This window comes from Cherax quadricarinatus, chromosome 40 (assembly GCF_038502225.1).
Source record: "Cherax quadricarinatus isolate ZL_2023a chromosome 40, ASM3850222v1, whole genome shotgun sequence".
Lineage (NCBI taxonomy): Eukaryota > Metazoa > Arthropoda > Malacostraca > Decapoda > Parastacidae > Cherax > Cherax quadricarinatus.
In genome coordinates, this window is record NC_091331.1 from 27,007,467 (window position 1) to 27,028,810 (window position 21,344).

The window sequence follows — 21,344 nt, forward strand, 5'->3', positions numbered from 1 at the left end:
ACAAGGTGCCAGGGAGAGCAGGTAGTGTACACAAGGTGCCAGGGAGAGCAGGTAGTGTACACAAGGTGCCAGGGAGAGCAGGTAGTGTACACAAGGTGCCAGGGAGAGCAGGTAGTGTACACAAGGTGCCAGGGTGAGCAGGTAGTGTACACAAGGTGCCAGGGTGAGCATGTAGTATACACAAGGTGCCAGGGTGAGCAGGTAGTGTACACAAGGTGCCAGTGTGAACAAGTAGTGTACACAAGCTGCCAGGGAGAGCAGGTAGTGTACACAAGGTGCCAGGGTGAGCAGGTAGTGTACACAAGGTGCCAGGGAGAGCAGGTAGTGTACACAAGGTGCCAGGGAGAGCAGGTAGTGTACACAAGGTGCCAGGGAGAGCAGGTAGTGTACACAATGTGCCAGGGAGAGCAGGTAGTGTACACAAGGTGCCAGGGTGAGCAGGTAGTGTACACAAGGTGCCAGGAAGAGCAGGTAGTGTACACAAGGTGCCAGGGAGAGCAGGTAGTGTACACAAGGTGCCAGGGAGAGCAGGTAGTGTACACAAGGTGCCAGGGAGAGCAGGTAGTGTACACAAGGTGCCAGGGAGAGCAGGTAGTGTACACAAGGTGCCAGGGAGAGCAGGTAGTGTACACAAGGTGCCAGGGAGAGCAGGTAGTGTACACAAGGTGCCAGGGTGAGCAGGTAGTGTACACAAGGTGCCAGGGAGAGCAGGTAGTGTACACAAGGTGCCAGGGAGAGCAGGTAGTGTACACAAGGTGCCAGGGTGAGCAGGTAGTGTACACAAGGTGCCAGGGTGAGCAGGTAGTGTACACAAGGTGCCAGGGAGAGCAGGTAGTGTCCACAAGGTGCAAGGGAGAGCAGGTAGTGTACACAAGGTGCCAGGGTGAGCAGGTAGTGTACACAAGGTGCCAGGGTGAGCAGGTAGTGTACACAAGGTGCCAGGGTGAGCAGGTAGTGTACACAAGGTGCCAGGGAGAGCAGGTAGTGTACACAAGGTGCAAGGGAGAGCAGGTATTGTACACAAGGTGCCAGGGTGAGCAGGTAGTGTACACAAGGTGCCAGGGAGAGCAGGTAGTGTACACAAGGTGCCAGGGAGAGCAGGTAGTGTACACAAGGTGCCAGGGAGAGCAGGTAGTGTACACAAGGTGCCAGGGTGAGCAGGTAGTGTACACAAGGTGCCAGGGTGAGCAGGTAGTGTACACAAGGTGCCAGGGAGAGCAGGTAGTGTACACAAGGTGCCAGGGAGAGCAGGTAGTGTACACAAGGTGCCAGGGTGAGCAGGTAGTGTACACAAGGTGCCAGGGTGAGCAGGTAGTGTACACAAGGTGCCAGGGTGAGCAGGTAGTGTACACAAGGTGCCAGGGTGAGCAGGTAGTGTACACAAGGTGCCAGGGAGAGTAGGTAGTGTACACAAGGTGCCAGGGTGAGCAGGTAGTGTACACAAGGTGCCAGGGTGAGCAGGTAGTGTACACAAGGTGCCAGGGAGAGCAGGTAGTGTACACAAGCTGCCAGGGTGAGCAGGTAGTGTACACAAGGTGCCAGGGTGAGCAGGTAGTGTACACTAGGTGCCAGGGTGAGCAGGTAGTGTACACAAGGTGCCAGGGAGAGCAGGTAGTGTACACAAGGTGCCAGGGTGAGCAGGTAGTGTACACAAGGTGCCAGGGAGAGCAGGTAGTGTACACAAGGTGCCAGGGTGAGCAGGTAGTGTACACAAGGTGCCAAGGAGAGCAGGTAGTGTACACAAGCTGCCAGGGTGAGCAGGTAGTGTCCACAAGCTGCCAGGGTGAGCAGGTTGTGTACACAAAGTGCCAGGTTGAGCAGGTAGTGTACACAAGGTGCCAGGGTGAGCAGGTAGTGTACACAAGCTGCCAAGGTGAGCAGGTAGTGTACACAAGCTGCCAGGGTGAGCAGATAGTGTACACAAGGAGCCAGGTTGAGCAGGAAGTGTACAGAAGGTATCAGGGTGAGCAGATAGTGTACACAAGGAGTCAGGATGAGCAGGTAGTGTACACAAGCTGCCAGGGTGAGCAGGTAGTGTACACAAGGTGCCAGGGTGAGCAGATAATGTACACAAGGAGTCAGGATGAGCAGGTAGTGTACACAAGCTGCCAGAGTGAGCAGGTAGTGTACACAAGGTGCCAGGGTGAGCAGGTAGTGTACACAAGGTGCCAGGGAGAGCAGGTAGTGTACACAAGGTGCCAGTGTGAGCAGGTAGTGTACACAAGGTGCCAGGGTGAGCAAGTAGTGTACACAAGGTGCCAGGGAGAGCAGGTAGTGTACACAAGGTGCCAGGGTGAGCAGGTAGTGTACACAAGGTGCCAGGGTGAGCAGGTAGTGTACACAAGGTGCCAGGGAGAGCAGGTAGTGTACACAAGGTGCCAGGGTGAGCAGGTAGTGTACACAAGGTGCCAGGGAGAGCAGGTAGTGTACACAAGGTGCCAGGGTGAGCAGGTAGTGTACACAAGGTGCCAGGGAGAGCAGGTAGTGTACACAAGGTGCCAGTGTGAGCAGGTAGTGTACACAAGCTGCCAGGGTGAGCAGATAGTGTACACAAGGAGCCAGGTTGAGCAGGTAGTGTACAGAAGGTATCAGGGTGAGCAGATAGTGTACACAAGGAGTCAGGATGAGCAGGTAGTGTACACAAGCTGCCAGGGTGAGCAAGTAGTGTACACAAGGTGCCAGGGTGAGCAGATAATGTACACAAGGAGTCAGGATGAGCAGGTAGTGTACACAAGCTGCCAGAGTGAGCAGGTAGTGTACACAAGGTGCCAGGGTGAGCAGGTAGTGTACACAAGGTGCCAGGGAGAGCAGGTAGTGTACACAAGGTGCCAGTGTGAGCAGGTAGTGTACACAAGGTGCCAGGGTGAGCAAGTAGTGTACACAAGGTGCCAGGGAGAGCAGGTAGTGTACACAAGGTGCCAGGGTGAGCAGGTAGTGTACACAAGGTGCCAGGGTGAGCAGGTAGTGTACACAAGGTGCCAGGGAGAGCAGGTAGTGTACACAAGGTGCCAGGGTGAGCAGGTAGTGTACACAAGGTGCCAGGGTGAGCAGGTAGTGTACACAAGGTGCCAGGGAGAGCAGGTAGTGTACACAAGGTGCCAGGGAGAGCAGGTAGTGTACACAAGGTGCCAGGGTGAGCAGGTAGTGTACACAAGGTGCCAGGGAGAGCAGGTAGTGTACACAAGGTGCCAGGGAGAGCAGGTAGTGTACACAAGGTGCCAGGGAGAGCAGGTAGTGTACACAAGGTGCCAGGGAGAGCAGGTAGTGTACACAAGGTGCCAGGGAGAGCAGGTATTGTACACAAGGTGCCAGGGAGAGCAGGTAGTGTACACAAGGTGCCAGGGAGAGCAGGTAGTGTACACAAGGTGCCAGGGAGAGCAGGTAGTGTACACAAGGTGCCAGGGAGAGCAGGTAGTGTACACAAGGTGCCAGGGAGAGCAGGTAGTGTACACAAGGTGCCAGGGTGAGCAGGTCGTGTACACAAGGTGGCAGGGTGAGCAGGTAGTGTACACAAGGTGCCAGGGAGAGCAGGTAGTGTACACAAGGTGCCAGGGAGAGCAGGTAGTGTACACAAGGTGCCAGGGAGAGCAGGTAGTGTACACAAGGTGCCAGGGAGAGCAGGTAGTGTACACAAGGTGCCAGGGAGAGCAGGTAGTGTACACAAGGTGCCAGGGAGAGCAGGTAGTGTACACAAGGTGCCAGGGAGAGCAGGTAGTGTACACAAGGTGCCAGGGAGAGCAGGTAGTGTACACAAGGTGCCAGGGAGAGCAGGTAGTGTACACAAGGTGCCAGGGAGAGCAGGTAGTGTACACAAGGTGCCAGGGTGAGCAGGTAGTGTACACAAGGTGCCAGGGTGAGCAGGTAGTATACACAAGGTGCCAGGGTGAGCAGATAGTGTACACAAGGTGCCAGTGTGAGCAGGTAGTGTACACAAGCTGCCAGGGAGAGCAGGTAGTGTACACAAGGTGCCAGGGTGAGCAGGTAGTGTACACAAGGTGCCAGGGAGAGCAGGTAGTGTACACAAGGTGCCAGGGAGAGCAGGTAGTGTACACAAGGTGCCAGGGAGAGCAGGTAGTGTACACAATGTGCCAGGGAGAGCAGGTAGTGTACACAAGGTGCCAGGGTGAGCAGGTAGTGTACACAAGGTGCCAGGAAGAGCAGGTAGTGCACACAAGGTGCCAGGGAGAGCAGGTAGTGTACACAAGGTGCCAGGGAGAGCAGGTAGTGTACACAAGGTGCCAGGGAGAGCAGGTAGTGTACACAAGGTGCCAGGGAGAGCAGGTAGTGTACACAAGGTGCCAGGGAGAGCAGGTAGTGTACACAAGGTGCCAGGGTGAGCAGGTAGTGTACACAAGGTGCCAGGGAGAGCAGGTAGTGTACACAAGGTGCCAGGGAGAGCAGGTAGTGTACACAAGGTGCCAGGGTGAGCAGGTAGTGTACACAAGGTGCCAGGGTGAGCAGGTAGTGTACACAAGGTGCCAGGGAGAGCAGGTAGTGTCCACAAGGTGCAAGGGAGAGCAGGTAGTGTACACAAGGTGCCAGGGTGAGCAGGTAGTGTACACAAGGTGCCAGGGTGAGCAGGTAGTGTACACAAGGTGCCAGGGTGAGCAGGTAGTGTACACAAGGTGCCAGGGAGAGCAGGTAGTGTACACAAGGTGCAAGGGAGAGCAGGTATTGTACACAAGGTGCCAGGGTGAGCAGGTAGTGTACACAAGGTGCCAGGGAGAGCAGGTAGTGTACACAAGGTGCCAGGGAGAGCAGGTAGTGTACACAAGGTGCCAGGGAGAGCAGGTAGTGTACACAAGGTGCCAGGGTGAGCAGGTAGTGTACACAAGGTGCCAGGGTGAGCGGGTAGTGTACACAAGGTGCCAGGGAGAGCAGGTAGTGTACACAAGGTGCCAGGGAGAGCAGGTAGTGTACACAAGGTGCCAGGGTGAGCAGGTAGTGTACACAAGGTGCCAGGGTGAGCAGGTAGTGTACACAAGGTGCCAGGGTGAGCAGGTAGTGTACACAAGGTGCCAGGGTGAGCAGGTAGTGTACACAAGGTGCCAGGGAGAGTAGGTAGTGTACACAAGGTGCCAGGGTGAGCAGGTAGTGTACACAAGGTGCCAGGGTGAGCAGGTAGTGTACACAAGGTGCCAGGGAGAGCAGGTAGTGTACACAAGCTGCCAGGGTGAGCAGGTAGTGTACACAAGGTGCCAGGGTGAGCAGGTAGTGTACACTAGGTGCCAGGGTGAGCAGGTAGTGTACACAAGGTGCCAGGGAGAGCAGGTAGTGTACACAAGGTGCCAGGGTGAGCAGGTAGTGTACACAAGGTGCCAGGGAGAGCAGGTAGTGTACACAAGGTGCCAGGGTGAGCAGGTAGTGTACACAAGGTGCCAAGGAGAGCAGGTAGTGTACACAAGCTGCCAGGGTGAGCAGGTAGTGTCCACAAGCTGCCAGGGTGAGCAGGTAGTGTACACAAAGTGCCAGGTTGAGCAGGTAGTGTACACAAGGTGCCAGGGTGAGCAGGTAGTGTACACAAGCTGCCAAGGTGAGCAGGTAGTGTACACAAGCTGCCAGGGTGAGCAGATAGTGTACACAAGGAGCCAGGTTGAGCAGGTAGTGTACAGAAGGTATCAGGGTGAGCAGATAGTGTACACAAGGAGTCAGGATGAGCAGGTAGTGTACACAAGCTGCCAGGGTGAGCAGGTAGTGTACACAAGGTGCCAGGGTGAGCAGATAATGTACACAAGGAGTCAGGATGAGCAGGTAGTGTACACAAGCTGCCAGAGTGAGCAGGTAGTGTACACAAGGTGCCAGGGTGAGCAGGTAGTGTACACAAGGTGCCAGGGTGAGCAGGTAGTGTACACAAGCTGCCAGGGTGAGCAGGTAGTGTCCACAAGCTGCCAGGGTGAGCAGATAGTGTACACAAGGTGCCAGGTTGAGCAGGTAGTGTACAGAAGGTATCAGGGTGAGCAGATAGTGTACACAAGGAGCCAGAGTGAGCAGGTAGTGTACACAAGGTGTCAGGGTGAGCATATAGTGTACACAAGGAGCCAGGGTGACCAGGTAGTGTACACAAGGTGCCAGAGAGAGCAGGTAGTGTAGACAAGGTGTCAGGGTGAGCAGATAGTGTACACAAGGCGCCAGGTTGAGCAGGAAGTGTACACAAGGTGCCAGGGTGAGCAGATAGTGTACACAAGGAGCCAGGGTGAGCAGGTAGTGTACACAAGGTGTCAGGGTGAGCATATAGTGTACACAAGGAGCCAGGGTGACCAGGTAGTGTACACAAGGTGCCAGAGAGAGCAGGTAGTGTACACAAGGTGTCATGGTGAGCAGATAGTGTACACAAGGAGCCAGGTTGAGCAGGAAGTGTACACAAGGTGCCAGGGTGAGCAGATAGTGTACACAAGGAGCCAGGGTGAGCAGGTAGTGTACACAAGGTGTCAGGGTGAGCAGATAGTGTACACAAGGTGCCAGGGAGAGCAGGTAGTTTACACAAGGTGTCAGGGTGAGCAGATAGTGTACACAAGGTGCCAGGGAGAGCAGGTAGTTTACACAAGGTGTCAGGGTGAGCAGATAGTGTACACAAGGTGCCAGGGAGAGCAGGTAGTGTACACAAAGTGCCAGGGAGAGCAGATAGTGTACACAAGGAGCCAGGTTGAGCAGGAGGTGTACGCAAGGTGCCAGGGTGAGCAGGTAGCATACACAAAGTGCCAGGGAGAGCAGGTAGTATCCACAAGGTGCCAGGGAGAACAGGTAGTGTACACAAGGTGCCAGGGTGAGCAGGGAGTGTACACAAGGTACCAGGGTGAGCAGGTAGTGTACACAAGGTGCCAGGGTGAGCAGATAGTGCACACAAGGTGCCAGAGAGAGCAGGTAGTGTACACAAGGTGCCAGGGTGAGCAAGTAGTGTACACAAGGTGCCAGAGAGAGCAGGTAGTGTGCATAAGGTGCCAGGGTAAGCAGGCAGTGTACACAAGGTGTCAGGGTAAGCAGGCGGTGTACACAAGGTGCCAGGGAGAGCAGGTAGTATCCACAAGGTGCCAGGGAGAGCAGGTAGTGTACACAAGGTGCCAGGGTGAGCAGGGAGTGTACACAAGGCGCCAGGGAGAGCGGGTAGTGTACACAAGGTGCCAGGGTGAGCAGATAGTGTACACAAGGTGCCAGGGTGAGCAGATAGTGTACACAAGGTGCCAGGGTGAGCAAGTAGTGTTACACAAGGTGCCAGGGTGAGCAGGAAGTGTACACAAGGTGCCAGGATGAGCAGGTTTTGCACACAAGGTGCCAGGGGTGGGTAGGTACTGTACAAATGGTGCCAGGGCGAGCAGGGACGGTACACAATGTGCCAGGGTGAGCAGGTAGTGTACATAAGGTGCCAGAGTGAGTAAGTAGTGTACACAAGGTGCCAAGGGTGTGCAGGTAGTGTACACAAGGTGCCAGGGGTCAGCAGGTAATTTACATATGGTGCCAGGGTGAGCGGGTAGTGTACAAAAGGTGCCTAGGGTGAGCAGGTAGTATACACAAAGTGCCAGGGAGAGCAGATAGTGTACACAAGGAGCCAGGTTGAGCAGGAGGTGTACACAAGGTGCCAGGGTGAGCAGGTAGTATACACAAAGTGCCAGGGAGAGCAGGTAGTGCACACAAGGTGCCAGAGAGAGCAGGTAGTGTACACAAGGTGCCAGGGTGAGCAGGTAGTGTACACAAGGTGCCAGAGAGAGCAGGTAGTGTACACAAGGTGCCAGGGTGAGCAGGTAGTGTACACAAGGTGCCAGAGAGAGCAGGTAGTTTGCACAAGGTGCCAGGGTAAGCAGGCAGTGTACACAAGGTGTCAGGGTAAGCAGGCAGTGCACACAAGGTGCCAGGGAGAGCAGGTAGTATCCACAAGGTGCCAGGGAGAGCAGGTAGTGTACACAAGGTGCCAGGGTGAACAGGGATTGTACACAAGGCGCCAGGGAGAGCGGATAGTGTACACAAGGTGCCAGTGTGAGCAGGTAGTGTACAGAAGGTGCCAGGGAGAGCAGGTAGTGTACACAAGGTGGCAGGGTGAGCAGGTAGTGTACACAAGGTGCCAGGGAGAGCAGGTAGTGTACACAAGGTGGCAGGGAGAGCAGGTAGTGTACACAAGGTGCCAGTGTGAGCAGGTAGTGTACACAAGGTGCCAAGGAGAGCAGGTAGTGTACACAAGCTGCCAGGGTGAGCAGGTAGTGTCCACAAGCTGCCAGGGTGAGCAGGTAGTGTACACAAAGTGCCAGGTTGAGCAGGTAGTGTACACAAGGTGCCAGGGTGAGCAGGTAGTGTACACAAGCTGCCAAGGTGAGCAGGTAGTGTACACAAGCTGCCAGGGTGAGCAGATAGTGTACACAAGGAGCCAGGTTGAGCAGGTAGTGTACACAAGGTGCCAGGGAGAGCAGGTAGTGTACACAAGCTGCCAGGGTGAGCAGGTAGTGTACACAAGGTGCCAGGGTGAGCAGGTAGTGTACACAAGGTGCCAGGGTGAGCAGGTAGTGTACACAAGGTGCCAGGGAGAGCAGGTAGTGTACACAAGGTGCCAGGGTGAGCAGGTAGTGTACACAAGGTGCCAGGGAGAGCAGGTAGTGTACACAAGGTGCCAGGGTGAGCAGGTAGTGTACACAAGGTGCCAAGGAGAGCAGGTAGTGTACACAAGCTGCCAGGGTGAGCAGGTAGTGTCCACAAGCTGCCAGGGTGAGCAGGTAGTGTACACAAAGTGCCAGGTTGAGCAGGTAGTGTACACAAGGTGCCAGGGTGAGCAGGTAGTGTACACAAGCTGCCAAGGTGAGCAGGTAGTGTACACAAGCTGCCAGGGTGAGCAGATAGTGTACACAAGGACCCAGGTTGAGCAGGTAGTGTACAGAAGGTATCAGGGTGAGCAGATAGTGTACACAAGGAGTCAGGATGAGCAGGTAGTGTACACAAGCTGCCAGGGTGAGCAGGTAGTGTACACAAGGTGCCAGGGTGAGCAGATAATGTACACAAGGAGTCAGGATGAGCAGGTAGTGTACACAAGCTGCCAAAGTGAGCAGGTAGTGTAAACAAGGTGCCAGGGTGAGCAGGTAGTGTACACAAGGTGCCAGGGTGAGCAGGTAGTGTACACAAGGAGTCAGGTTGAGCAGGTAGTGTACACAAGCTGCCAGGGTGAGCAGGTAGTGTCCACAAGCTGCCAGGATGAGCAGATAGTGTACACAAGGTGCCAGGTTGAGCAGGTAGTGTACAGAAGGTATCAGGGTGAGCAGATAGTGTACACAAGGAGCCAGAGTGAGCAGGTAGTGTACACAAGGTGTCAGGGTGAGCATATAGTGTACACAAGGAGCCAGGGTGACCAGGTAGTGTACACAAGGTGCCAGAGAGAGCAGGTAGTGTAGACAAGGTGTCAGGGTGAGCAGATAGTGCACACAAGGCGCCAGGTTGAGCAGGAAGTGTACACAAGGTGCCAGGGTGAGCAGATAGTGTACACAAGGAGCCAGGGTGAGCAGGTAGTGTACACAAGGTGTCAGGGTGAGCATATAGTGTACACAAGGAGCCAGGGTGACCAGGTAGTGTACACAAGGTGCCAGAGAGAGCAGGTAGTGTACACAAGGTGTCATGGTGAGCAGATAGTGTACACAAGGAGCCAGGTTGAGCAGGAAGTGTACACAAGGTGCCAGGGTGAGCAGATAGTGTACACAAGGAGCCAGGGTGAGCAGGTAGTGTACACAAGGTGTCAGGGTGAGCAGATAGTGTACACAAGGTGCCAGGGAGAGCAGGTAGTTTACACAAGGTGTCAGGGTGAGCAGATAGTGTACACAAGGTGCCAGGGAGAGCAGGTAGTTTACACAAGGTGTCAGGGTGAGCAGATAGTGTACACAAGGTGCCAGGGTGAGCAGGTAGTGTACACAAAGTGCCAGGGAGAGCAGATAGTGTACACAAGGAGCCAGGTTGAGCAGGAGGTGTACGCAAGGTGCCAGGGTGAGCAGGTAGTATACACAAAGTGCCAGGGAGAGCAGGTAGTATCCACAAGGTGCCAGGGAGAGCAGGTAGTGTACACAAGGTGCCAGGGTGAGCAGGGAGTGTACACAAGGTGCCAGGGTGAGCAGGTAGTGTACACAAGGTGCCAGGGTGAGCAGATAGTGCACACAAGGTGCCAGAGAGAGCAGGTAGTGTACACAAGGTGCCAGGGTGAGCAGGTAGTGTACACAAGGTGCCAGAGAGAGCAGGTAGTGTGCACAAGGTGCCAGGGTAAGCAGGCAGTGTACACAAGGTGTCAGGGTAAGCAGGCAGTGTACACAAGGTGCCAGGGTGAGCAGGAAGTGTACACAAGGTGCCAGGATGAGCACGTTTTGCACACAAGGTGCCAGGGGTGGGTAGGTACTGTACAAATGGTGCCAGGGCGAGCAGGGACGGTACACAATGTGCCAGGGTGAGCAGGTAGTGTACATAAGGTGCCAGAGTGAGCAAGTAATGTACACAAGGTGCCAAGGGTGTGCAGGTAGTGTACACAAGGTGCCAGGGGTCAGCAGGTAATTTACATATGGTGCCAGGGTGAGCGGGTAGTGTACAAAAGGTGCCTAGGGTGAGCAGGTAGTATACACAAAGTGCCAGGGAGAGCAGATAGTGTACACAAGGAGCCAGGTTGAGCAGGAGGTGTACACAAGGTGCCAGGGTGAGCAGGTAGTATACACAAAGTGCCAGGGAGAGCAGGTAGTGCACACAAGGTGCCAGAGAGAGCAGGTAGTGTACACAAGGTGCCAGGGTGAGCAGGTAGTGTACACAAGGTGCCAGAGAGAGCAGGTAGTGTACACAAGGTGCCAGGGTGAGCAGGTAGTGTACACAAGGTGCCAGAGAGAGCAGGTAGTGTGCACAAGGTGCCAGGGTAAGCAGGCAGTGTACACAAGGTGTCAGGGTAAGCAGGCAGTGTACACAAGGTGCCAGGGAGAGCAGGTAGTATCCACAAGGTGCCAGGGAGAGCAGGTAGTGTACACAAGGTGCCAGGGTGAACAGGGAGTGTACACAAGGCGCCAGGGAGAGCGGGTAGTGTACACAAGGTGCCAGTGTGAGCAGGTAGTGTACACAAGGTGCCAGGGAGAGCAGGTAGTGTACACAAGGTGGCAGGGTGAGCAGGTAGTGTACACAAGGTGCCAGGGAGAGCAGGTAGTGTACACAAGGTGGCAGGGAGAGCAGGTAGTGTACACAAGGTGCCAGTGTGAGCAGGTAGTGTACACAAGGTGCCAGGGAGAGCAGGTAGTGTACACAAGGTGCCAGTGTGAGCAGGTAGTGTACACAAGGTGCCAGGGTGAGCAGGTAGTGTACACAAGGTGGCAGGGTGAGGAGGTAGTTTACACAAGGTAGCAGGGTAAGCAGGTAGTGTACACAAGGTGCCAGGGTGAGCAGGTAGTGTACACAAGGTGCCAGTGTGAGCAGGTAGTTTACACAAGGTGGCAGGGTGAGGAGGTAGTGTACACAAGGTGCCAGGGAGAGCAGGTAGTGTACACAAGGTGCCAGGGAGAGCAGGTAGTTAACACAAGGTGCCAGTGTGAGCAGGTAGTGTACACAAGGTGCCAGTGTGAGCAGGTAGTGTACACAAGGTGCCAGTGTGAGCAGGTAGTGTACACAAGGTGCCAGTGTGAGCAGGTAGTATACACAAGGTGCCAGTGTGAGCAGGTAGTGTACACAAGGTGCCAGTGTGAGCAGGTAGTGTACACAAGGTGCCAGTGTGAGCAGGTAGTGTACACAAGGTGCCAGTGTGAGCAGGTAGTTTACACAAGGTGCCAGGGAGAGCAGGCAGTGTACACAAGGTGGCAGGGTGAGTAGGTAGTGTACACAAGGTGCCAGGGTGAGCAGGTAGTGTACACAAGGTGCCAGAGAGAGCAGGTAGTGTACACAAGGTGCCAGGGAGAGCAGGTAGTGTACACAAGGTGCCAGGGAGAGCAGGTAGTGTGCGCAAGGTGCCAAGGAGAGCAGGTAGTGTACACAAGGTGCCAGGGAGAGCAGGTAGTGTACGCAAGGTGCCAGGGAGAGCAGGTAGTGTACGCAAGGTGCCAGGGAGAGCAGGTAGTGTACACAAGGTGCCAGGGAGAGCAGGTAGTGTACGCAAGGTGTCAGGGTGAGCAGGTCGTGTACACAAGGTGCCAGGGAGAGCAGGTAGTGTACGCAAGGTGCCAGGGAGAGCAGGTAGTGTACACAAGGTGCCAGGGAGAGCAGGTAGTGTACGCAAGGTGCCAGGGAGAGCAGGTAGTTTACACAAGGTGCCAGGGAGAGCAGGTAGTGTACGCAAGGTGCCAGGGAGAGCAGGTAGTTTACACAAGGTGCCAAAGAGAGCAGGTAGTGTACTCAAGGTGCCAGGGAGAGCAGGTAGTTTGCACAAGGTGCCAGAGAGAGCAGGTAGTGTACACAAGGTGTCAGGGTGAGCAGGTAGTGTACACAAGGTGCCAGGGAGAGCAAGTAGTGTACACAAGGTGCCAGGGTGAGCAGGTAGTGTATACAAGGTGCCAGGGAGAGCAGGTAGTGTACACAAGGTGCCAGGGAGAGCAAGTAGTGTATACAAGGTGCCAGGGTGAGCAGGTAGTGTACACAAGGTGCTAGGGGTGAGCAAGTAGTGTTACACAAGGTGCCAGGGTGAGCAGGTAGTGTATACAAGGTGCCAGGGTGAGCAGGTAGTGTACACAAGGTGCCAGGGAAAGCAGGTAGTGTACACAAGGTGCCAGGGTGAGCAGATAGTGTACACAAGGTGCCAGGGTGAGCAGATAGTGTACACAAGGTGCTAGGGGTGAGCAAGTAGTGTTACACAAGGTGCCAGGGTGAGCAGGAAGTGTACACAATGTGCCAGGATGAGCAGGTTTTGCACACAAGGTGCCAGGGGTGGGTAGGTACTGTACAAATGGTGCCAGGGCGAGCAGGGACGGTACACAATGTGCCAGGGTGAGCAGGTAGTGTACATAAGGTGCCAGAGTGAGCAAGTAGTGTACACAAGGTGCCAAGGGTGTGCAGGTAGTGTACACAAGGTGCCAGAGTGAGCAAGTAGTGTACACAAGGTGCCAAGGGTGTGCAGGTAGTGTACACAAGGTGCCAGGGGTCAGCAGGTAATTTACAAATGGTGCCAGGGTGAGCGGGTAGTGTACAAAAGGTGCCTAGGGTGAGCAGGTAGTATAGACAAGGTGCCAGGGATGAGCATGTAGTATAGACAAGGTGCCAGGGATGAGCATGTAGTATAGACAAGGTGCCAGGGATGAGCATGTAGTATAGACAAGGTGCCAGGGATGAGCATGTAGTATAGACAAGGTGCCAGGGATGAGCAGGTAGTATAGACAAGGTGCCAGGGATGAGCAGGTAGTATAGACAAGGTGCCAGGGATGAGCAGGTAGTATAGACAAGGTGCCAGGGATGAGCAGGTAGTATAGACAAGGTGCCAGGGGTGAGCAGGTAGAGTAGGCAAGGTGCCAGGGATGAGCAGGTAGTATAGACAAGGTGCCAGGGATGAGCAGGTAGTATAGACAAGGTGCCAGGGGTGAGCAGGTAGTATAGACAAGATGCCAGGGATGAGCAGGTAGTATAGACAAGATGCCAGGGATGAGCAGGTAGTATAGACAAGGTGCCAGGGATGAGCAGGTAGAGTAGGCAAGGTGCCAGAGGTTAGCAGGTCGTGTACACAAGGTGCCAGGGGTGAGCAGCAGCATCAGGAGCACGTGGCACTCACAGTGCCACAAGTGAAAGACAAAACAGCAACACCTCGCCTGTGTGCCACTTGCTTACCTTCCTCCATTTTTGGTCGAATTCCTGAGAAAAGGAGTATGTTAGTCACCAGTGGATCAAACAGAGCAGTCACCCTCATAACAGAGCAGTCACCCTCATAACAGAGCAGTCACCCTCATAACAGAGCAGTCACCCTCATAACAGAGCAGTCACCCTCATAACAGAGCAGTCACCCTCATAACAGAGCAGTCACCCTCATAACAGAGCAGTCACCCTCATAACAGAGGAGTTACCCTCATAACAGAGCAGTCACCCTCATAACAGAGCAGTCACCCTCATAACAGAGCAGTCACCCTCATAACAGAGCAGTCACCCTCATAACAGAGCAGTCACCCTTATAACAGAGCATTCACCCTTATAACAGAGCAGTCACCCTTATAACAGAGCAGTCACCCTGATAACAGAGCAGTCACCCTCATACCAGAGCAGTCATCCTCATAACAGAGCAGTCACCCTCATAACAGAGCAGTCACCCTCATACCAGAGCAGTCACCCTCATAACAGAGCAGTCACCCTTATACCAGAGCAGTCACCCTCATACCAGAGCAGTCACCCTCATACCAGAGCAGTCACCCTTATAACACAGCAGTCACTCTCACAGAGCAGTCTCCCTCATAACAGAGCAGTCACCCTCATAACAGAGCAGTCACCCTTATACCAGAGCAGTCACCCTCATACCAGAGCAGTCACCCTCATACCAGAGCAGTCACCCTTATAACACAGCAGTCACTCTCACAGAGCAGTCTCCCTCATAACAGAGCAGTCACCCTCATAACAGAGCAGTCACCCTTATACCAGAGCAGTCACCCTCATACCAGAGCAGTCACCCTCATACCAGAGCAGTCACCCTTATAACACAGCAGTCACTCTCACAGAGCAGTCTCCCTCATAACAGAGCAGTCACTGGACATTAAAATGGTATAAAATACCGACAGGTTGTTAGGTAAGACACATATGCAACAGTTAGGTATCTTTATTTCGAAACGTTTCGCCTACACAGTAGGCTTCTTCAGTCGAGTACAGAAAAGTTGATAGAAACAGAAGATACTTGAAGACGATGTAATCAGTCCATCACCCTTAAAGTTTTGAGGTGGTCAGTCCCTCAGTCTGGAGAAGAGCATTGTTCCATAGTATGAAACAATATGGAGATGAAGTGACAGGATGGAGCTTTTTATAGCGCCAAGAGGTGAGACGTAGGTCACTAGAAGTGGTAAGGGTGATGGACTGATTACATCGTCTTCAAGTATCTTCTGCTTCTATCAACTTTTCTGTACTCGACTGAAGAAGCCTACTGTGTGGGCGAAACGTTTCGAAATAAAGATACCTAACTGTTGCATATGTGTCTTACCTAACAACAGAGCAGTCACTCTCACAGAGCAGTCTCCCTCATAACAGAGCAGTCACTCCTCATAACAGAGCAGTCACCCTCATAACAGAGCAGTCACTCCTCATAACAGAGCAGTCACCATCATAACAGAGCAGTCACCCTCATAACAGAGCAGTCACTCCTCATAACAGAGCAGTCTCCCTCATAACAGAGCAGTCACTCCTCATAACAGAGCAGTCACCCTCATAACAGAGCAGTCACTCCTCATAACAGAGCAGTCTCCCTCATAACAGAGCAGTCACTCCTCATAACAAAGCAGTCACCCTCATAACAGAGCAGTCACTCCTCATAACAGAGCAGTCACTCCTCATAACAGAGCAGTCACCCTCATAACAGAGCAGTCACTCCTCATAACAGAGCAGTCACTCCTCATAACAGAGCAGTCACTCCTCATAACAGAGCAGTCACTCCTCATAACAGAGCAGTCACTCCTCATAACAGAGCAGTCACTCCTCATAACAGAGCAGTCACTCCTCATAACAGTGCAGTCACTCCTCATAACAGAGCAGTCACTCCTCATAACAGAGCAGTCACCCTCATAACAGAGCAGTCACTCCTCATAACAGAGCAGTCACTCCTCATAACAGAGCAGTCACTCCTCATAACAGAGCAGTCTCTCCTCATAACAGTGCAGTCACTCCTCATAACAGAGCAGTCACTCCTCATAACAGAGCAGTCACTCCTCATAACAGAGCAGTCACTCCTCATAACAGTGCAGTCACTCCTCATAACAGTGCAGTCACTCCTCATAACAGTGCAGTCACTCCTCATAACAGTGCAGTCACTCCTCATAACAGCAGTCACTCCTCATAACAGAGCAGTCACCCTCATAACAGAGCAGTCACTCCTCATAACAGAGCAGTCACTCCTCATAACAGAGCAGTCACCCTCATAACAGCAGTCACCCTCATAACAGAGCAGTCACTCCTCATAACAGAGCAGTCTCTCCTCATAACAGAGCAGTCACTCCTCATAACAGAGCAGTCACCCTCATAACAGAGCAGTCACCCTCATAACAGAGCAGTCACCCTCATAACAGAGCAGTCACTCCTCATAACAGAGCAGTCACTCCTCATAACAGAGCAGTCACTCCTCATAACACAGCAGTCACCCTCATAACAGAGCAGTAACCCTCATAACAGAGCAGTCACCCTCATAACAGAGCAGTCACTCCTCATAACAGAGCAGTCTCTCCTCATAACAGTGCAGTCACTCCTCATAACAGAGCAGTCACTCCTCATAACAGAGCAGTCACTCCTCATAACAGAGCAGTCACTCCTCATAACAGTGCAGTCACTCCTCATAACAGTGCAGTCACTCCTCATAACAGTGCAGTCACTCCTCATAACAGTGCAGTCACTCCTCATAACAGCAGTCACTCCTCATAACAGAGCAGTCACCCTCATAACAGAGCAGTCACTCCTCATAACAGAGCAGTCACTCCTCATAACAGAGCAGTCACCCTCATAACAGCAGTCACCCTCATAACAGAGCAGTCACTCCTCATAACAGAGCAGTCTCTCCTCATAACAGAGCAGTCACTCCTCATAACAGAGCAGTCACCCTCATAACAGAGCAGTCACCCTCATAACAGAGCAGTCACCCTCATAACAGAGCAGTCACTCCTCATAACAGAGCAGTCACTCCTCATAACAGAGCAGTCACTCCTCATAACACAGCAGTCACCCTCATAACAGAGCAGTAACCCTCATAACAGAGCAGTCACCCTCATAACAGAGCAGTCACTCCTCATAACAGAGCAGTCACTCCTCATAACAGAGCAGTTACTCCTCATAACAGAGTAGTTACCCTCATTATAAAGCATTATAATTGTGTTGTATGTACGTCAACACTCCTTGACAAAATCAAGTTACATGAACATCTAGAAATAACACCTGTGATGTGTGTGTGTGTGTGTGTGTGTGTGTGTGTGTGTGTGTGTGTGTGTGTGTGTGTGTGTGTGTGTGTGTGTGTGTGTTTACCTGGAGTTTACCTGGAGAGAGTTGCGGGGGTCAACGCCCCCGCGGCCCGGTCTGTGACCAGGCCTCCTGGTGGATCAGAGCCTGATCAACCAGGCTGTTGCTGCTGGCTGCACGCAAACCAACGTACGAGCCACAGCCCGGCTGATCAGGAACTGACTTTAGGTGCTTGTCCAGTGCCAGCTTGAAGACTGCCAGGGGTCTGTTGGTAATCCCCCTTATGTGTGCTGGGAGGCAGTTGAACAGTCTCGGGCCCCTGACACTTATTGTATGGTCTCTTAACGTGCTAGTGACACCCCTGCTTTTCATTGGGGGGATGGTGCATCGTCTGCCAAGTCTTTTGCTTTCGTAGTGAGTGATTTTCGTGTGCAAGTTCGGTACTAGTCCCTCTAGGATTTTCCAGGTGTATATAATCATGTGTCTCTCCCTCCTGCGTTCCAGGGAATACAGGTTTAGGAACCTCAAGCGCTCCCAGTAATTGAGGTGTTTTATCTCCGTTATACGCGCCGTGAAAGTTCTCTGTACATTTTCTAGGTCGGCAATTTCACCTGTCTTGAAAGGTGCTGTTAGTGTGCAGCAATATTCCAGCCTAGATAGAACAAGTGACCTGAAGAGTGTCATCATGGGCTTGGCCTCCCTAGTTTTGAAGGTTCTCATTATCCATCCTGTCATTTTTCTAGGAGATGCGATTGATACAATGTTATGGTCCTTGAAGGTGAGATCCTCCGACATAATCACTCCCAGGTCTTTGACGTTGGTGTTTCGCTCTATTTTGTGGCCAGAATTTGTTTTGTACTCTGATGAAGATTAATTAATTTCCTCATGTTTACCATATCTGAGTATTTGAAATTTCTCATCGTTGAACTTCATATTGTTTTCTGCAGCCCACTGGAAGATTTGGTTGATGTCCGCCTGGAGCCTTGCAGTGTCTGCAATGGAAGACACTGTCATGCAGATTCGGGTGTCATCTGCAAAGAAAGACACGGTGCTGTGGCTGACATCCTTGTCTATGTCGGATATGAGGATGAGGAACAAGATGGGAGTGAGTACTGTGCCTTGTGAAACAGAGCTTTTCACCGTAGCTGCCTCGGGCTTTACTCTGTAGTGCTATAGGTTAGTGCTATTGGTCTGTAGTTCTTTGCTGTTGCTTTACTGCCCCCTTTGTGGAGTGGGGCTATGTCTGTTGTTTTTAGTAACTGTGGGACGACCCCCGTGTCCATGCTCCCTCTCCATAGGATGGAAAAGGCTCGTGATAGGGGCTTCTTGCAGTTCTTGATGAACACAGAGTTCCATGAGTCTGGCCCTGGGGCAGAGTGCATGGGCATGTCATTTATCGCCTGTTCGAAGTCATTTGGCGTCAGGATAACATCGGATAGGCTTGTGTTAATCAAATTTTGTGGCTCATAAAAAATTAATTTTGATCTTCGACTCTCAGTCTGGTTAGCGGCTTGCTAAAAACTGAGTCATATTGGGACTTGAGTAGCTCACTCATTTCCTTGCTGTCATCTGTGTAGGACCCATCTTGTTTAAGTAGGGGCCCAATACTGGACGTTGTTCTCGATTTTGATTTGGCATAGGAGAAGAAATACTTTGGGTTTCTTTCGATTTCATTTATGGCTTTTAGTTCTTCCCGCGATTCCTGACTCCTAAAGGATTCTTTTAGCTTAAGTTCGATGCTTGCTATTTCTCTGTCCAGTGTCTCCCTACGCATTTCAGATATATTGACCTCTTTTAGCCGCTCTGTTATTCTTTTCCGTCGCCTGTAAAGGGAGCGCCTGTCTCTTTCTATTTTACATCTACTCCTCCTTTTTCTTAGAGGAATAAGCCTTGTGCATACATCGAGTGCCACCGAGTTAATCTGTTCTAGGCATAAGTTGGGGTCTGTGTTGCTTAGTATATCTTCCCAGCTTATATCGGTTAGGACTTGGTTTATTTGGTCCCACTTTATGTTTTTGTTATTGAAGTTGAATTTGGTGAATGCTCCCTCGTGACTAGTCTCATTATGTCGGTCTGGGGCTCCACGCATACATGTCTGAACCTCAATTATGTTGTGATCTGAGTATATTGTTTTTGATATGGTGACATTTCTTATCAGATCATCATTGTTAGTGAAGATGAGGTCTAGTGTATTCTCCAGTCTAGTAGGCTCTATTATTTGCTGGTTTAAATTGAATTTTGTGCAGAGATTTAAAAGCTCGTGTGAGTGTGAGTTTTCATCAGAGCTGCCTCCTGGTGTTATTACTGCAACAATATTATTTGCTATATTCCTCCATTTTAGGTGCCTTAAGTTGAAATCCCCCAGGAGCAAGATGTTGGGTGCAGGAGCTGGAAGATTTTCCAGACAGTGGTCAATTTTTAACAGCTGTTCCTGGAATTGCTGGGATGTTGCATCCGGAGGCTTGTAGACTACCACAATGACTAGGTTTTGGTTCTCGACCTTTACTGCTAAAACTTCCACTACATCATTTGAGGCATTAAGCAGTTCTGTGCAAACAAGTGACTCTGCAATGTACAGGCCAACTCCCCCCCCTTTTTGCCTGTTCACTCTGTCACATCTGTATAGGTTGTAACCTGGGATCCATATTTCGTTGTCCAAGTGATCCTTTATGTGGGTCTCAGTGAAAGCCGCGAACATTGCCTTTGCCTCTGCAAGCAGTCCACGGATGAAAGGTATTTTGTTGTTTGTTGCTGGCTTTAGACCCTGTATATTTGCAAAGAAGAATGTTATCGGACTGGTGGTATTGTTGGTACTGGGGGGGATTTTTTTTCCGGCATTAGTATCTGTATCTGTATCTGTTGGTTTGGAGTGGAGGCCATCGACTGTGGTTCCACTCCAGGAATGACTGGATTTGGTGTACGATTTCTGCCATTTCCTGCCAGTTTTTTTTTTCCTTCCTGGCACTAAAAAACCTCTCCCTCTTGAGTGGCTGTGGCTACCCAGGTTTTCCCATGGCCTGGATGTTTTGTATCTTTTTGTCCCCTTTAGAAGGTATGCCTGGCAATTTATGTTATAGCACAGTCTTTCCTGTACTGAAGAGGTACACAGTTCAGGGTGAAAAAGCTTACAGGAAGGGAGTTTGCATTTTCCTGTTGTCATATGGGCATGGCATTTTCTAGGGTGGTCATAGTTGCACGTCCCATCTGTTTTTCCAGATTTCCCATGCCAGCAGATACCAAGTGCATAGTATGTGCACAGGCTTGGTTTCCGTTTGCCTTGGGTTTCTGTGACTGTATTCCCTGCTGGTGCATGTTTCCCTGTCTTACTTCTATCCTCCCTAGCACCAACAATGGAGCTCCCACCAGTTGTTTTTGGTAATATATCCTCACTATTGCTAGTGGAGTCCTCTTGTTTGCTATTTCCTGCAGTATTTCTAGTTTGCAATATTGGTTTTATCTTATCTTTGACTACACTTGTTTCCCTACTATGGCTCCTGTCCCCTATGAGGTCATTTATATGTATTCCTTCCTGCGTATAATTCCCGACTACCTGGACAAAATCTCCAGCTTCACCATTACTGTCTCCCAGGACAGCATCTCCAGCTTCACCATTACTGTCTCCCAGGACAGCACCTCCAGCTTCACCATTACTGTCTCCCAGGACAGCACCTCCAGCTTCACCATTACTGTCTCCCAGGACAGCACTATCAGCCCCACATTTACTGACTACCAGGACATCACCTCCAGCCTTACAGTTTCTGACTACATGGCCAGTATCAAGGGCAGTACCATTCAGCCCAGACTTTTTATGTTCCCATCTGTTGTAGAAAGCTTCCAGGTTTTCTATGAAAGCAGCTTTGATGTTGTCCTCTTTTAATACCCTTGTGATTTTAGTCCACAGATTTATCTCATTTGGGCATACCCAAAAACACTTCCCTGTTTTAACACTGTGTGTGTGTGTGTGTGTGTGTGTGTGTGTGTGTGTGTGTGTGTGTGTGTGTGTGTGTGTGTGTGTGTGTGTGTGTGTGATGTGTGTGTGATGTGTGTGTGTGTGTGTGATGTGTGTGTGTGTGTGTGTGTGTGTGTGTGTGATGTGTGTGTGATGTGTGTGTGTGTGATGTGTGTGTGAGTGATGTGTGTGTGTGAGATGTGTGTGTGTGATGTGTGTGTGTGTGTGTGTGTGTGTGTGTGTGTGTGTGTGAGTGTGTGTGATGTGTGTGTGTGTGTGTGTGTGTGTGTGTGTGTGTGTGTGTGTGTGATGTGTGTGTGTGTGTGTGTGTGTGTGGTACTCACCTAATTATGGTTGCTGGGGT

General features: G+C 51.7%; 1 protein-coding gene across 3 annotated transcripts in view; it reads right to left on the reverse strand.

Moving 5' to 3' along the window:
- LOC128687133 (uncharacterized) overlaps positions 1 to 21,344 on the reverse strand; it is a 109,547-nt gene that overhangs the window by 18,387 nt on the left and 69,816 nt on the right. For 2 of the 3 annotated variants that reach the window (XM_070092799.1, XM_070092800.1), the window contains exon 7: positions 13,729 to 13,752. The exons of the other annotated variant lie outside the window; for it this stretch is intronic. In XM_070092799.1, the coding sequence (XP_069948900.1) occupies positions 13,729 to 13,752 (24 nt within the window). The remainder of the gene's footprint in view (positions 1 to 13,728; positions 13,753 to 21,344) is intronic. 3 annotated transcript variants of the gene reach the window in all.